This window comes from Anticarsia gemmatalis, chromosome 9 (genome assembly GCF_050436995.1).
Source record: "Anticarsia gemmatalis isolate Benzon Research Colony breed Stoneville strain chromosome 9, ilAntGemm2 primary, whole genome shotgun sequence".
NCBI classification, from domain to species: Eukaryota; Metazoa; Arthropoda; class Insecta; order Lepidoptera; family Erebidae; genus Anticarsia; species Anticarsia gemmatalis.
In genome coordinates, this window is record NC_134753.1 from 10,113,030 (window position 1) to 10,131,367 (window position 18,338).

At 35.5% G+C, this 18,338-nt stretch overlaps 1 protein-coding gene across 3 annotated transcripts in view; it reads right to left on the reverse strand.

Moving 5' to 3' along the window:
- The window catches only part of LOC142975453 (uncharacterized), a 33,332-nt gene that overhangs the window by 10,413 nt on the left and 4,581 nt on the right, over window positions 1-18,338 (reverse strand). For 2 of the 3 annotated variants that reach the window (XM_076118296.1, XM_076118295.1), the window contains exons 2-3: window positions 18,166-18,304; window positions 3,785-3,912 (exon numbers count right to left, since the gene is read on the reverse strand). In XM_076118296.1, coding sequence (XP_075974411.1) covers window positions 3,785-3,912; window positions 18,166-18,304 — 267 coding nt within the window. Of the gene's footprint in view, window positions 1-3,784; window positions 3,913-14,250; window positions 14,402-18,165; window positions 18,305-18,338 lie in introns of those variants that run through there. The other variant, XM_076118297.1, reaches the window with a different exon arrangement.

The following is an 18,338-nucleotide window of genomic DNA, read 5'->3' on the forward strand; positions in this document are numbered from 1 at the left end:
ACTAGTTTCAAAGTTAAAACTTTAATGTTAAAGTTCAGTATACATTGGCGAACCCGCAATAAATATGCATATTTCTACAAGGTTTCCCTTCATTTTTTGATTTTATGACTGTTCAGCAATCTGTGCATTACAATATTATTAAATTGCTGCGATTTTTGGGGTATATTATAAAGATACAACTAAATCTTTAGAAAATAAGTGATGACTCAAAGTCGATTTGTAACTAGCATTAACTGTTGTAAAACAAAACTATACTCAATTGAATACCAGGGTAAGAAGTCTAACCCCTCCCTCGTTCAGGAAAAGACTCTTTCCAAGTAGTGGGAGAGTAACGGAATAAAAAAGGTAAGAATAAAATATGCATAAAATAATTTCAACACAAATAATTTACAAGCAGGATAATAGTTGTAACAAATGCAATTTCGCCAATGAATACTCACCTTTATAATAATGTAGCAAAGTTCAAAATGCTTGTAATAAGTTTATAAATACAGTGTTATGGTCGTTAGCATTGTTTATTGAGACACAACTATTAATAAACTGAGGGCAAGTTGAGTGAAAGTCAAAGACTGGTCATTACCTACTCTGTAGTTGTATAAAGGTCGAACGTCGTGTTCATTTAACTTAATTGACGTTTAGTCTATATCGCTGATTGTTGGCAGCTCCTCGCATGATCAATTATTGTATCAACCACATTGTAAAACTTTTTGGCGATTGAAAAGAGTGGCCGTGAGTTTCTCGCTAGCTCTTCTCATAAGGCTCTACCCCCTTTCCGAGCTAGTGGTAGATTCAGTAATTGTAACGACTATCATAAGTGTCAATATTTGACCTAAATGAATAAATGATTTGATTTTGATTTTTGATTTTGAAAGGGTTATTTTAGGGCTATAAATTAAAATAGAAGTTATTTTTATTGTATGGGTTGCAAATATTTGATATTTGTTTTAGTTTTCAATGGAATAATAGTAAAGACTTTATACCGTGTGTTAACTACGAAAAATTTTAGAAGAACTAAAAAAACTAGAGTTTTTCTTCGAAACAATATATCGTTCATTGGCTCTTTTTTCATTTTAGTTTACACATATAGGGCAGTATTGGATGAGTCTCTCTAAAATTTATATTTCAGTACGCGGAAATCTGGCTATTTATTTATTCACGGCTAAGCGGCTGAACCGATTATGAGATAGTTGAAGACCACAAAAATCAACAACTTTATAAAAATTATAACACTCAGATTGTGATACCTAACAGAGGTTTCACTAGCGAGGATCGAGTAACAATAATATTTTATTTGAAGTTATATACAATTGAAATTTTTGAACTATGGCGATTTATACTCATAATACGAAATTGTCCCCAACCCGCACTTGGCCAGCGTGGTGGACTCAAGGCCTCACCCCTCACCCACGTTTGGGAGGAGCCCTAGCCCTGCAGTGGGACAGAAATGGGTTAAAAAAAAATACGAAATTGCTTCAGGGTTTTAATAATACTAAAAAACCTACTGCGATATCATCGATCTCCGATACTGTTCAACTATAAATGCTTACTGCAAGAAAATTTTCAAATTGAATGCTTGTTGAAACACAATTTCGCAAAAGAATCTCCTTTTACAGTTCAGTCAAAAAAATTGGCACAAGTTTCAAAAGGCTCCTCTAATTAGTACACACCGGTACTAGTTGAAACAGCCAAAAAAACTTCATAAAGCACTTAATCAATATTGGGTGAATGTGGAGCGGCGATCAAAGCTTCAAGATGTGTCGATACGTCAGTGTACTAAATAGAAAGTCTACATCCTGTAGTTAACTAGGCGACGTGTTACAAGCTCTCGAAATTCATTTACCTTGTTAACCAACTTCAAAAAGTAGGATTTTTATGTTTATTACTTCATAACTATTTGCTAGGTAAACTGATTTTAATGATTCATATTTGTTTAAATGGTGTTGCTAGCTACAATATAATTACGTCGATACGTTAGTGTCCTAAATAGAAAGTTTACATCCTGTAGTTAACTTCGCAAAGTGTTACGTGTTTTCGAAATTCATTTACCGACTTAAAAAAGGTTCTTAATTCATCTCTTGTTAATGTTTGCTACCTCACAACTGTGCTAAGTTAGATGCACTGATTTTGATAATTTATTTTTGTTTAAATTGGTGCTTGCTTCAAAATATTAGCCTACATACTGAATCTGAACTTAAGTTGGTAAAACTAAACTGATGTTGGTTTTCGGATTTAAAAAACAAAATTGTGTATGTGCGTTTGTAGCATCACCATCATGGGTTTATGGTACATTTCATCCCAGGACGCACTAAATCTATTTTAATCATGCAATGTAAGCAAATCACGGACACCACTCAGTTCTGTAATTGAAACTAAGAATTCACTCAAAGGAATACGTTTCCTTAGAGTACGTACTAAAGAGCCAAAAACAGTGTAACTCAAATATTTAACAGCACACTTGAATACGTGGCCAAATATTTTATTCCCAAGCATTTGACTCAAACAGTGTAACAGGTTGCTCTGAATAACCAGGTTTTCATTCAACAGTAACTTGGGAGCAATTTCATACTAACGACTACTGACAACCGGCTAGCTGTCGAAAAATCGGCTGTTTAGCGCGTCTAGCGGGCGCCGTAGGAACTATTTTTACAATATATTATAAACGTTAAACTAGAAAATACTGTCGCTAGCCAGTTGGTGTGTACTACTCTACCAGAAAGTGAATGCGACTGCTGATCGTTCGGTTTCGGGTTTGATTCCTGGGCGCACAAGATACATAATATTATAACTACAATTTTAAATGCGATTTGTGTATTCCACACAATTCTACTACAACAGCTTACCTGAAGCGCTACTTAGTCGAACGTTAGCATATTTCATACACTTCTGATTCCACTTTCAGGCAAAACAGGCTTCTACATAAAACATTAAAATCCAATTTATTGCACAAGTACCCACAACTGTCCATCGCTTTTAAACGCAAGTGATTAATTATGTACGTCTGTTGTAAACTACATTAGTAACCAACTTTCAAGGTTGGAAAATTGGTCTAGATTTGCTGAATAATTTCTAAGTAATATTGTTTCTGGACTACTTTTCTAAACACGTTTACGGCTTTTAGATAAGTCTTACTTTTGGTTTTCAGAGTAAGCGAAAGTGTAACAGGTGCATTTATGATATTTATCACCAGTTAAGCCACGTCAAAGGGCTTCGGGCGGCTTGAACAACTTTGACACTAGGTTGACCAGTAACTGTACGATAAGAAGAAATAAAGAAAATCACCAGTTTATTCCTTCTGAATATGTATCAGTACCTTATCAGGCGTAATAATGACGGTTGCTGATACTCCAACTATCGTGAGTGATAGATAAAAGGGCTTTGGATGCAAAAGTCAATGTATCGGTTTTGATTCACGGTTGAACTGTTGAGTTGATTTGATATTATTTAGCATACAAGTAGACCTTAATGGCTTTTCCTTATAAATCTCTGTGGTAAAAGTGGCCGCGAATACAAGCTTAATGTCCCAGTGCCTCTTAGCGGTAGTTTATCGATTCAAACTGTCACGTTTATTTGAGCTTAAACGCTATTTAATACATAAACTACCGTTAAATGGATCTCAGAAACTGGGGGTAAGTCCCATTTAACATTAGATTGCAATCATACACCGCAATACTATAAACACAAACCTTGTTTAATCCTACAAATATCCATCACAAAACAAAGAGAAAACAATAAATCACAGAAGAAATCATCTTAAAAGCAATCCATATCGTATCAAAAGACTTACGTAAGCATGTAGATGAAACCTTGTCGCACTTCATTGTTCGGAGGTTGCGCCCCCAGTTCACAATAGAGGTACCGAGCACATTGTATCGGATCGTACAGCAATATTCTTCTCCATCGCACTGCCGGTTTCTGGAAAGTTTAAAATATATTTGTTGGACATTTAAACGGCTTTTAAATAATCACATTATCTTTTTAGCCTAGACCCGAGTGTGTATTATTACAGAAGGACTTTCTGCTATGTACTATCGGCCATCGACAAACGCCTAGGCTAAGTCAGTGTGGGAACTATTTGCAGGATATTTTTGTTCCTTATTGACATTAGCGACTATAGAAAATCGCGCTATAGCAATATATTACAGCTCTTTCATGGTTAATAAAGTAACTTATGATTCATCTCAAGTCTTTAGCTTTTTAGCTTTTTTAATGTAGAATTTTGTTGAAATAAGTTAGGCGTAACATACACACACACTTTTGCGTTTATAGTAATATAATATTGGTAAGTCATTTAAAATCTGAATATTAGAATAGAAACTATTAAATACCGACTTTAGACTTCAGTCTGCGTTTGCACATTTTACAGATTATTACCGCCGACTCAAGATTAGCATAAGCTTGCTCCACCATCTGCCAAATGGAGGGTACACTGAATTTACTCGGAACCAAATAGCAGAGGTCGAATTTTGGTTTTATTGAATAACCATGTGCTACTGATGGGGAAACGACAAGCTTGTAGAAGCAGTGGAAAGTCAAAGATTTGGGTGGAAGTAAAAAATAAATACTATTCAATGTTGTAATTATTTCTAATACACATAATTTACGATGCAGATGCTGATCTCGAGATCTCGGGTTGGGTTCCCAGGTCAGGCGAATTAGTTTTGGACTTTAAAAGTAATTGTTGTGAACATTGCATTACTTATTTGATTTTATTGTTAATTTGTTTTTTATTATTTATTTTAAATTAGGTTTTAATTTCTTGACCACATGCGTGGATGACAAATTAGTATACCACTCCACTATCATTGATCAATAAATATAAATAAATAAATAAATATTATTGGACAACTCACACACGGTCATTTGATTCCAAACTAAGCAGAGCTTGTACTATGGTAACCAAATAACTGATCCCATCAAAAACATTCTGTAAAAACCTCAAGTCTCGCCGTAAAAAGTTGTGAGATCTATATAATACCAAGTCGAATAATCTATTAAGTCTCTACTTAAAGGACCTTCTGTCTTAAGTTATTACGTATGTTATTATCATGCCAATTTAAAAAAATACCTTTAAAACAAATAGACCGACCTGGCCATCGCATGATTTGATTATTAGTATGTATCACACTACACAGCACGACGAGAAGTTAATGTTCCTGAAATGTTAATGGCGAATTTGTGTTTTCTTGCGATGACCAAGTCGATCTATATGTTTTAAAGGTTTTTTTTTAAATTGGCATGATAATAACATACGTAATAACTTAAGGCAGATCGTCCTTTAAGTAGAGACTAAATAGATTAATCGACTTGGTATTATATAGATCTCACAACTTTTTACGGCGAGACTTGAGGTTTTTACAGAATGTTTTTGATGGGATCTCACTTCTTTTTGTAGAGCGAACATAAGTCCAATTTGTATGGAAAGACGTTTTTTTTTTTCATAATTCAACATATTTTCCTATGGGAATGTTGTTCAGTTTCATGGGCTAAACACCCTTACCCACCCTATACCCCCTCCCGTTATGCCTCATATAGTAGGTACCTATTTATTTTATTTTCTACAGTAATAAAAATTCATTAACTGCAAATGTAACCTAGTAATCTTATACATTTATATGGGATTACAAAGTTATTGTTACAGTTAGTGTATTTAGAAAACTGGACCGAAATTAGAAAAAAATAAATTTTTCCCATGATTAAGACACTAAACCCTATTTGTATTCTAAATTTTAAGCTTCTAAGTCTGCTAGAAGTACCTTAGACTTTTGATGATCGGTGAGTCAGTGAGTCAGTGAGTCAGTGAATCAGTGAGTGACAAAATTCAAAATTTTAACAAGTTGTCATTCTTAAACTACTGGTTCAAATTGACTGAAATTTTAAATATACCGTGTTTATACAATGACTGATTGGTTGCTGAAAATCCAGGCTTCTTGTTTTATCCACAACGAAATTATAGGGGTGTCAAAAATAGCCCGAATAGCTTCGAGAAAAGGATGTTACGGCCGTGCCGCTTTTTTTTGCTCGACTTGCGGGGGCACTTCCGTGCCCCCAGATAAACATACTTATATACTTCTAAATACATACTTATATAGATAAATTGACATCCAGGCTCAGAACAAATACTCGTGCTCATCACACAAAGATTTGTCCCGGGTGGGATTCGAACCCACCACACGCGGCGCTACGGTTGTTGCGGTGAGGTGACCGCTTAAACCACTGCGCCAAACGTGCAGATCAATAATCGAATTAAGTGTAAAATACTGAATAAATACTAAAATAGGATAATGGTTTTGTAATATAAAACTGCAATCGCATCGCTGGTTTATATTACAAAACCATTACCCTTTAACTGTTAAAAATGTACCCAAAACTTTTCTATGGGGTTCATTTTCCAACTTTTCGTACTTTAAAAACGTTTTATGGTGGGGACAATCGTTGTAATCTGGTGAAAAATATCCATAAAACGACCATTTTGCCATCGTTAATACTGTAATAAGGCTATTATGGTGTACACATGGGATGTATAAAATATGACTGTACAAAGTTTTAATGCAACTCATAAGCAATACACTTGAATAGCAGTTTGATTGTTTACTTGTTGTAATAACTTATTAATGGACAACCTGTTCTTTTGTATTCTTTAAACTTTATGTCATACTATTATAGCCCCAGAACTTAGAAGAGAGCATGCACGATTTACTTAAATAGCAAACGAGAGTTCTGTGTATTTCCAAAATAAAGTAGCAGTAGCAAACAGGCCACTGTCAGCTGCTCAATGTATAAAATTCGGTATTTTGTATGCCTCTATTAGCCGCGAACCTTGGCTGGACAAGGCTCTCTAATAAGTTGTGGGACTATGGCGCTAGTCCCCCATTTGATAATAGTTATATGGCCTATTACCGGCATCGCTGCAGCTCCCGTGGGATTTCGTGACTGTTGCATTTTGTTTCTGCTATCATCTGGTTTCCTGGAAACCATTTTTTTTTGGAATGCATTTTGCTATTCCGTATAGGTCTTCAACGTCTGTTTTGTCGAATGATTGTGTGTCACTGACTACGGTAATATAGGCCCACTTTCCGAGTGGTTATAGATTACGTATTTGATCCGATCTCGATTCAAATGGGTGGTTTCCTCCCATTTGACGACTATATCATCATAATAGTCAAGTAAAGTTTTGAAAGAAAATCATATTCTAAAATCGGATTGCAACTCTCAAGAGATACAAGTAAAAATCCACTAAAAATATCAACGGCTGGATTTTACAACGGTATTACAAGTGCAGTATTTGTTTGGCCCAGTTGAAACGTTTCTCGAGTAAAATAAATAGGGAACCTTTCGTGTGCCCACAACCCCAGGATGCTCGTTTGCAAATAGCTGATAATTTATTTAAAACAGCCGAATAAAACAACGATGTTTATTATTCGGACGCTCGCGAATGGAATGCTTTTCACACTCTTAACAATATAAGGGACTAAGACAAAAAATTTAAAAGTAAGACTTAAGTTCGTTTTCACCACTTTTATGAAATAGCTTATCACATAATATTTTGACAGTTATGTTCATTCATTGACATTAATTGTCACCTAATTAACAGACGCTTAAATAAAAACTGCGAACCTTGTACCTCGATTCTGTACCACTATCGACTACCGACAACCGGCTAGCTATCGAATTTTGACATTTAGAATGTACTGCCAAAATGTTTCCTACGACACCCGTCAGAGGCGCTGATCCGATTTTCATACAAAATTTCTCGTTGACAGTTCGGTTGTCGGCAGTCGATAGTAATAAAGAATCGAGGCACTGGTACTTAAAATTATAGCTGCAAATTATTAAATTATCTGCCTGTTAATAAGAAAACCTATAGATAGAGAGAAACAAACGACAACAAAGACTCTGGTTACTTTATTTGTGTCTACCTTAAACAAGCCGGAGGGCAAAAATCCAGAATCTTCAAACACGATTTCCCAAAAACCTCCATTTTCGTATTATGCCGTTACATGGCTAAGGTTACGTTTTGTAAAAAACTCGACAAAAAGCCTCTAACGAAGAGGCAAGAGGCTCATACATTAACGCGGCACAGACAGTCTGTTTCACAAATATAATGAGTAAGATCTCTTTATTTTATCCGATTGTGGATGGAATAATGATGTAGTTTGTTTTTCTCTTTGTGCTTTGTTTGTAAGTGGTTTATAGGATGAGATTTAAAGCTTTTGTCTATATAATAAACGTGAATTATTTATTATTTTTACTTTTGCTTGTCGCAAGTTTATTTAGGGTCGCCCATCACACGCTGCCGATGGTATATTTCTTGTAGTTTCCATTTTTTTTTTATTGACTTTGACGCTGGTACTCGGTACACTCGGTACAGATTGACGCAAAGAAAATATGCCGGTGGCGGGGTTTTGTAATTTTGACCGGTGGCCCATATGTGGCGACGCTTATAATGATAAAGTTAATTCCAGTTTAATGTTACATACCCCCAGTTTCTGAGTACATTTAGGGGTAGTTTATCTAATCCACAGCATTTGTATATGCGTTTCTACGCTATTGAATAGATAAACTACCGCTAAATGTGCCTCAGAAACTGGGGGTTAGACAAGTACAAGTCGGAACAAAACTCAAGGACTGTAATGGCCGCGTCAAAATTAAGATTATTTTATTTTTATTTTGAATAGAAACTTATACTACCGCGATCGTTAAGCTTTTATTACGCTAAGATTAGTATTTCCATAAGAGTCTTAGATTTCCTTATCACACATGTAACACAAACAGCTTTTTATACATGTTCTAACGTAACAGTTCTCAATATAGATCTAGATTTATCTAGTCTAAACATTTAGAATGGACTCTATTTAAAATGTTCTGAACCTTGAGACTAGTGGGTAAACGTCTGGAGTAAACTAAATAAACGAGATTTATTATATTTCTAATTTAATTCTGTATTTTTAGAAGAAAGTTTTGTTTATGAAATTATTTAAATGGAGATTTTATTTGCTTATTTTTGGTATATTATACCTAGTTATCAGTATATTTAAATAATTACGATATAATGATATCATATACATGGATGATATAATACATGGTTCACGATGGTAGTCACCACTTTGTACAGATTGTCGCAAATAAAATATGCCGGGGGCAAAAAAGATGAAAAAGATTGTGATGTCTACCGCTGAATCTGATAAGATTTTCATACAACATAATTCTATGGCTAGCCGGTTGTCGGTCGTCGATGGTGGTAGAGAATCGCGGTACAGCATTGTGTTTAATCAAACAATAAAACACAACTCAGGTTCATATAAAACAAATGCCCCACATATTTCCTCTTCCTAATTCTTCATACCATCGATACATTAATGAACAAACTCATTATTGTAAATATTTGTTCACAAAATGGTATAAAGTCGGAGTCAAACATTATCTTCTACATTTACCTACGAGTAATTACTGAGAAGTTTTTGGTGCGTGTCTTATTACATATTTGATTAGAAGTTCCGCGAACACATATACCTACATATGTATATACTATACTAATATTATAAAGTTGAAGAGCTTGTTTGTTTGTTTGTTTGATTGATTGTTTGTTTGTTTGTTTGTTTGAACGCGCTAATCTCAGGTACTACTGGTCCGATTTGAAAAATTCTTTCAGTGTTAGATAGCCCATTTATCGAGGAAGGCTATAGGCTATATATCATCACGCTACGGCCAAAAGGAGCAGAGTACGAGTAAAAAATGTTACAAAAACGAGGAAATTTTTGACGCATTCTCTCTTATGTGACGCAAGCGAAGTTGCGCGGGTCAGCTAGTATTATTATATGAAATGTTGTGACAATGTCCGTAAGTCGTTATAAAAACTACTGAACAATAAAATTTTACAATAATATAGCTTCGATATCAATATAGACTGTTTGCAAATTAAAATCTTTTTATTTAAGCTATCAGCTATTGTTTTCAATTTTTTATTGTTATTATGTTAGTATATAAAATCTGTCTGTTATGCTCTCACAACTAAACAGCTGTAACGATTTTCAAAAACCAATACTCTCCCATTGTTAGGAAATTAGTTTTTAATATTATCAACAGTATATAGTAAAAATATGGCATGAATCTTTAAACCAAAACCGCGTGACTCCGCTAGTGGTAGGCACATACATGTATCCTGTCTTGAATACTAATTAGTCATTTGTATCCATGTAGAGCAAATTGTTTCAAGAGTTCATTGTAATCAAATTAAAACAGCTTAATTTGCTTTTATTGTACCTATTATGAAGTTCTAAGAATGGGAGTAACATGTAGTTAAGATTGAAAATAGAAACATTAAGTAATATTTGTGATGATATTACAAGTTTGAAAGTCTATCTGTATGTTACGCTGACACAACTTAATTGCTGGCCTCACTTTTATAACTTGTACTTTTTATAGATGAGGTTCAAAATTAGGCATGAGAAAAAAGATAGGTTCATAAACATTTTTTCAGGATGCCTAATTATAGCCGACGGTTCGTGCCGTGATAAAGACCGGAGGCCGAGACATGATAAAAATATCATACTTCATCTTTAATGGCCAGTAACATGAATGTGCTTAGTATGTTTTATTTATTATATATACCTATTGACATTTAAAAAGAGCAAGCCGTGAGTTTCTTGCCGTTTCTTCTCACGAGCAACAGCTTTTCCGAAACGGTGGTAGATAAAAAATATTTTGACGATTTCAAATACTTGTTAAAGTTTATGAAATAAAGAATATTTGACTTTGACTTGACTTTGACTTTATTTATTTAAACTTCTTATACACAAAAATTGTATAAAGGCGGACTTAATGCCAAAGGCATTTTCTGCCAGTCTACCTTGGGGTGATGCAGAGATTAAATGAAGTAGGTACTTAAATAATAAAAGAGGAAAATTAATTTGAGAAAGAGGTTTACAAATAAATAACAATGGTTCATGTGAGTGTACATAAATATGGATAAGTATATACATACATAATTATTAATAATGATAAAATATTAAATACGAATAAATCAATATATTATCTAAATAGACGATATTAAAAACATACTATAAACTAAATATAATACTTATAAATATATATATATATATATATATATATATATATATATATATATATATTTTGTTTTTATAATTCATAAATACAAACTATGATAAGTGTGATGTTTCTGCAACTTGTTTTAACAAGAGATCCCGAACTTTGCTCTTAAACGTAAGACGGTTAGTAATAAGACAGATTGGACAGGAAAAGAAGAGTTGACAAACCCAGAAGTGTGTGAAGGGCAGAGAAGAAGAAGATTATTAGAGGAACGAAGGTTACGGTTGTGATTATCACACAGATATTGAAAGTAAGGAGTTAGGTAGGCTGAGGGAGTAGAAGAAGTAAGGAAAGAGAAGAGAGTCGTGAGTGCACGTAAATTACGACGCTCACGAATGGGCAGCCACCTAAGCTGGGAGCGATATGTAGATATATGATCATACTTGCGGAGGTTGAAGATGAATCGAATGCAGTTGTTGAGAAGGCGGTCAAGTTTATTGAGGAGATCTGCATTCAGGTCGAAGTAACATACATCAAAATAGTCAATCAGTGGAAAGATTAAGGTCTGCACAAGCATTGCTTTAGTCGTGGATGGGAGAAAGTTTTTGAGACGATACAGAGCCCGCAGTATACCAGTGACCCTCTTGCAAACGTTAGATACTTGAGCAGTCCAGCTCAGAGTTGAGTCCAAGTAAAGGCCAAGATCTTTCACAGTAGGGGTCAGTTCTATTATTGAGCCATCAAATACTACCGGTGGTACTGATACGTGACCTAGCCTACTGATGCTGCGATGACTGCCTACGACTATCGCCTGACATTTGTCAGGGTTAACAGCCAAACCGAACTTCCTAGACCAACACTTAATGTGCTCAAGGTCACTGTTGATCATGCCGACAACTGATGCTATCCCTTCCACTGTTCCTTGCGCGTAGAGTTGCAAGTCATCAGCGTACAGATGATACGCACCCTGAAGATTTTCGGTTAGGAGATTGATGAAAATAGAAAACAATAACGGAGAGAGGATGCCGCCTTGTGGGACGCCAGAATCGAGTTCACGCCAGTTCGATGATAAGTCACCGATGTGAACCGACTGTTGGCGTCCTTTAAGATATGAGGAAAACCAATTCAGTGCACCAGAAGATATATTCAGGTGACAAAGGATGGAAAGAAGGATATCATGACTGACGGTATTGAAGGCGTTCGAGAAATCAACCAAAGCCACCACGGTGACTTTAGTGTCCTCCATGCCCGCCCTTATATTGCCAGTCACTTTAAGGAGTGCGGATGTAGTGCTGTGACCTGGTCTGAACCCAGATTGAAGTGGGTTAAGCAGGTTGTTGTTTAATAATAATAATAATAATAATAATCATTTATTTCGACCAAACGATCATACACATATAAAAAGAAAAAAAAAAAAAAAAAAAAAAAAAAAAAAAAAAAAAAAAAAAAAACATATATATATTACAGAAGAACAAAATTAGAGAAATAATTAAAATAAACAAAGCATATTGAGATCATCTGTTTGGAAGCATATGAATCATACAGCAATGATTCAAGTAACAACCGTCGAAACGCTGCGCAAATGCTTTCAGGATGCTGTTAGGGCTAATCCGTACTCTGCTTAGCAGAGACGAGTAACGTTTGCGCATTGTGGTGTAGAAGCAGTTGACGCGCGCGTCTGCAAACATACCCGAGGCGCTGCAAAATCGTGGCAACCCCACCAACATCCTGAAAGCATTATTATATTGTACACGAAGGGCGCTGTACTGTCTTTGCGTGTAATCAACCCACAGGCTGCTGGTATAGAATGAGGTACAGTATGCTCTAAAAAGAGTAACTTTTACTTCCACCGTGCAGCGAGCAAACCTGCGGGCTATCATATTTGCTCTGACAGACAACGCCCTACGCTCTCTTTCTATATCTTCATCGTCTTTCAAGTCAGAAGTGAGCCAGTGCCCTAGGTATTTAAATTTCTCCACTCTCTTTAGGACACTACCATTCATTTTCACTGCCGGAATGACAGATAGATCTCTATTTCTGACTTGAAAGACCCTGAACTCGCTCTTCTTAACATTATAAACTAAGCCATGTTTAAGAGCATAGCGTTCACAAATGCTCAACATTTTAGACAAGCCACATATAGAGGCACTAAGCAGCACCATGTCATCAGCGTAACTCAAGTTATTTACAGGGACTCCATCAATATGACAACCGACCCTGGCGCCGCTCAGTTGCTCTATCAGCGCGTTAACATAGAGGTTAAATAGCTTGGGAGAGGATAATCCTCCCTGCCTTACCCCACATTCCAACCTATATGGTTCTGAGTAAGCTCCAGACCACCTCACGACATTGACCTGGTTAAGGTACCAAAACTTAAACATTCGCTTAAGCTCCGAGGGCATACTGATGTCTTTAAACTTTTCCCATAAGATATTATAGTTAACCAGGTCAAAGGCCTTGGAGAGGTCCAGGAAACACGCATATACGGGCGTTTTGCGACTTGTGTAGTACTTGACAGTTTGCTTAAGACACAAGATTGCAGTCTCAGTTGACAGGCCAGGCCTGAAACCAAATTGGTTATCATGGATCTTGAGGCAATAGTCTAACTCTGTATTAAGCAAACTGTCAAGAACCTTCGCAACTATGGTAGCGAGAGATATAGGCCTGTAGTTTAACTGTATTAACACAAACTGTGTTAATTGCTTGTGCACACAGGCCTCAAGCACCTTGGAGAGGAAAGGGAGAATCGATATGGGTCGGAAGTGAGCTGGACTCGATGGATTTGGGATTTTAGGTAACGGGATAATGTAGGCTTTGCGCCACAGAGAAGGGAAAGAACCGGAGGTAAGGGAGAAATTTATGATATGGGAAATGGCGGGGAGTAGGTGATCCAATACTGTGACGATCATATGACGACTGACGTCGTCAGCGCCTACTGCATTGGACTTAATTGAGAGCAAAACAGAAGGGATCATAGTTGGGTCGGGGTAAATTATTAACGGAACTGACAGTGTAGCACGTGGTTTGGTGATCTAAAGGTACGGTAGAAGTGAAATGAATGTTAATGTCATCCAAACCAACCGTGCACTGTGGGACATTACTTCGGTCTTTGCCGATACCCAGGGTCCCTAGGAACCTCCAGATATCGGCCGGGGAAGAGGAAGAAAGATTACTTAGAATGTGTCGGCGTTTAGCGTTGCGTACCATCTGATTGCATCGATTCCTTGCAACTTTGAACTGAACCCAGTTGTCGTCACAGCGGTCCCTACGGAACTTTGCAAATGCCCTATCCCTACGTCTCATGGCAATGCGAACTCCCTCAGTCATCCAGGGAGCAGGCGGTCGTTTTCAATGTTAAACTCATTTTCTGAAATTTGCAAAGAGACATTATTAGGTATGATTCATTATTGAAGAAATCTATAATCACGCTTCTATTTACGAGAATGGATAGTAAATAAATATGAACCCTTGTTCTATTTATTTATATCAGAGAGACAACAAAAGGGTCCTATTTCCTTCCGGCATTCGGGTGCGAAACCTTAAAATTGCCTTCCTACAAACATCGGAATTAAAAGCCTCTATATACGACAGCTAAACAATAATAAAGGTTCATATCTGGAAGACAAGGGTTTTAAACCTTTTTGTTTTGGGCAAAAGTATTATATGGCTTGGTTTGCTATGTATATGGCAGATTTAGTAAAATCTTTTTTGCTAATTCTGACAAGAATTTGGCTAAACAATTTAGTATTTTGATGTGTTTTTTTAGTATTATTTTCGTATTATTATATATACATATATTCTTGGATCGTAATGACTGTGCTTACTACGGAATGTTAAATTTCAATTATTTTAATTTCAATAATTGATTTTTTTAATAGAATGTCTGATGTTTTAAGATTCATGCTGCCCTTATTGAACAACAGCACACAGATGTTTATTTAAGTATTCACACCGCTGCTATGGTTTCCGACCACGGTTTGAGTACCACTGCTATAAAGTCCCCATTTTAAAGTATTGTTCCTGACGTTTGTAATATGACCTTATGCAAAACAAAGGTAATCTGATATTAACATTATTTGAAAGAGAAGCGTTGCTTTGATCCCATTTACGTAATAAAATTCACGGAAATCCTTCGCAACGGATAGATTAATTACAAGGAATTCAAAACTACTGTTGTAAAGCAATTTATAATAACAAAGCTTTGATTATTTCCTTTACTTATATACTAGTTTATAACCGCGGCATTGACGGCGTTGTGACGTTTATTGAAATCTATCAAATCACTAAATTGTATCGAACATGGTTCATGGTGTACAAGAGGCACCAAAAAATTGAGAAATTAAATTGTACCTCATACAATATGATAATATGTAGTAGTGATACTTAATCAATATTGACAACATCTTATTGAGTTTTGCCTTAATTCTTAACTATTATTATAATTGAATATGCACAAATTCATTTGGTGGTAACACTCTTAAAAAAACTCTTCAAGATTGAGAGACCCTTAAAAGTTTCAACAAAAATTAAATTCAGCTTGAAAGACCTATTTACAAGGTGCATTTATAATATTCAAATAATTTATTATTCGTTTCTCACAGACTTGAGACTTTTCTCAGGAATCATCAAAGCTTTCGTCTCCATTTCAGGTGAAAATGACCCGTGGCCGTAAATCTCTTATACGGACAAGGTATACACAAACATATATTTTTTGTAATTACACTTTTAAGAATAAATTATATTATACACGTTGGCTTCGTCAGAGATGTATAAAAACACTCATGTTACGCAATTAACTATTATAGAATATAATAGGGAGCGAGCCTATCACTATAAACTTAGTCAAGCTACTACTAAACAATCCAAGAATATTTTTGTACAAATTAGAAAAACGAAAAACTCGTTGCCCAATAGGTGAATCAAATCCAAAATCTTGTGACCAGTTGCCGAAGTTGTTACACTATAACTGTTCACTAGCGTGATTTCTCTAAAATCGGTACAATCGAGTGTCGTACATTTAATAATAATATGTTCTACAACAATAGTTCCTACGGTATCCACTAGGGTCATCAGGTTTTCATACAAAAATTCTCAACCTAACCATCGATAATCAATAGCGGTAGAGAAACGTGCTGCTTATCACAGAAACAGTTTAATATAGTGCTATCTCTTTCCCACAATAGGTCTTGAATCGCTTGAATGTCAGAGTCCGGTCCCAACCGTGTTTATTAAACGGTGAGTTCGTAAACGTCATTAACTTAACATAAACTATTTCCTTTGATGTATCGAGTATTTCCAAGTATTAAATTCCACAGATTTCTCCAAGGACCTGGACAATTTGTAAAAGGCTTAATACTTTTGTAATAGCTTTTTGAAAGGTACTGGGAAATGATTCCCGTATTGGGATTTACAGATAAATATAATGTAATTAGGATAAAATTTATTTAATTTTGTTATGAAATTCCGTGATATTAGGTACGAAATCTAACTTTTAAGTTTGTTTCCAGATTGACGTAGTTCTTTGATTTTTTTTTCGATATCAGTGAAACTCATACCTAATTCCGGCAGGCAAATATAGCATAACTATTGCATTTTTATTTGTTTTTAAGGTTTTCTTACATTTTAGTTCATGAGGTCTATCGACGTTCAGATTATAGTTGTCGGTCATTTTCTAAGTTACTAATAAAGTTGAATATTATGGCAATTTACGAACAAAATAAGTCAACAACTTGACTACACGCCAACGTCATAATAGTATAATATCAAAGAAGGGTGTTAAAACTAAACCAACCTTTTTTAACATTCAAACGAAACTTGAATTTCGAGTCAAGTTCAAGCCATTTGTATCCTAGTCTGTTTTCTTGGAACATAATTAAAAGGTCAATGACCGAACAACTAAATAAGCCTCATTACTATGTAGTATTTACAGGGTCGTTGACCTTTGAGCTTTGACCTTTGACCTAGGTAATAGGAATCTTATAATCCTACAAAATTCACATTTCATTTACATTAGCGAGGTATTTAATTATAAAGTAGATTTATCTTTAGGACTGTTAAAAAGACTCGTGTCTGTTGGGAGTTAAACGATTTTAAAAGTAGGAAACGGAAGTTACTAGAAAGTAATTACTACAATTAGAGCTAATTATAGTTAACGCTGTATCTGACTGCGAATATTATCGATAGCTTAGAATTGGTACGGAAAAATAGACGATAGATTTGTGGATTCGCGGCAAAATGTACTTAGGAATAGAAACTGTGACTCCGGAAATTATCAGTTATGAGTTTTCAATATCTAAACGTCACGGTTAAAATAATTTTAAGCTTTTAAGAACAGCAAATTAGTATTACAATATTAAATTAAAATAATAATATATTAAGACACCTGTCGGAGATAGGTCACAGGGGAAAACTATGGGGGAGGCTTTTGTCCAGCAGTGTGACGATTAGGGAATGCAATCCCGACTCGAGATCGTCAACTCGAGATCCCTCGCGATCAGAAATATCAATCCCGCGGGATCCCGAGATTTTCGGGATCCCGTCTAGTTAGTAAAAATAATACAATTCGAACGGCTTGTTTAATGTAATATGTGTGTGATAGTGTAACAAAGGCTTTTATTTTCTTTCAAATAATAATTCATTGCATTCACAATGAATTATTATTTGAAAGAAAATAAAAGCCTTTATTTTTGAATATTACTAACAACGTAACATAATTAACAGGTGTAATAACATAATCAAAAAAGTAGGTGTAGCTCCAGGAGATCAAAATAAAAAGTAATCACATGGCATTTTGAAAGTAGCCTCTTAAAATACAAAGTGTATCAATAGTACGAGCTTCTAATCGGCATCTTAAGTCTATTGCAATGTAGCCAGCTGCTGAAAATGCCCTCTCCGACAATCCCGAACGGGATCTCGTCATATTATGCTTCGGGATTGATCCCGAAAAAATACACGGGATCTCGCGAGATCGGGATCCCGCGAGATCGGGATTGCATTCACTAGTGACGATACAAGCTCATAATAAATATTATGACACCAAATTAACAGGCACAGCACATACACTAGGCAAGTAGAAGACGAATAAAATTTGTTCACAATGATTTACAAATTGAAACTTACTGTATAATTATGTGACCCAACATCTCTCTTGAACAGCATCCTTATAAGCTTAGAGGCTGCTGTGAGTGCTTGATAATCTTTGACGAGAAGATGAAGACTGTAGAGCACTCCCACTAGTAAGGCTAACAGGATTATAAGCCTGGAATAGAAAAACAGAGCTTATCAACGGTTGC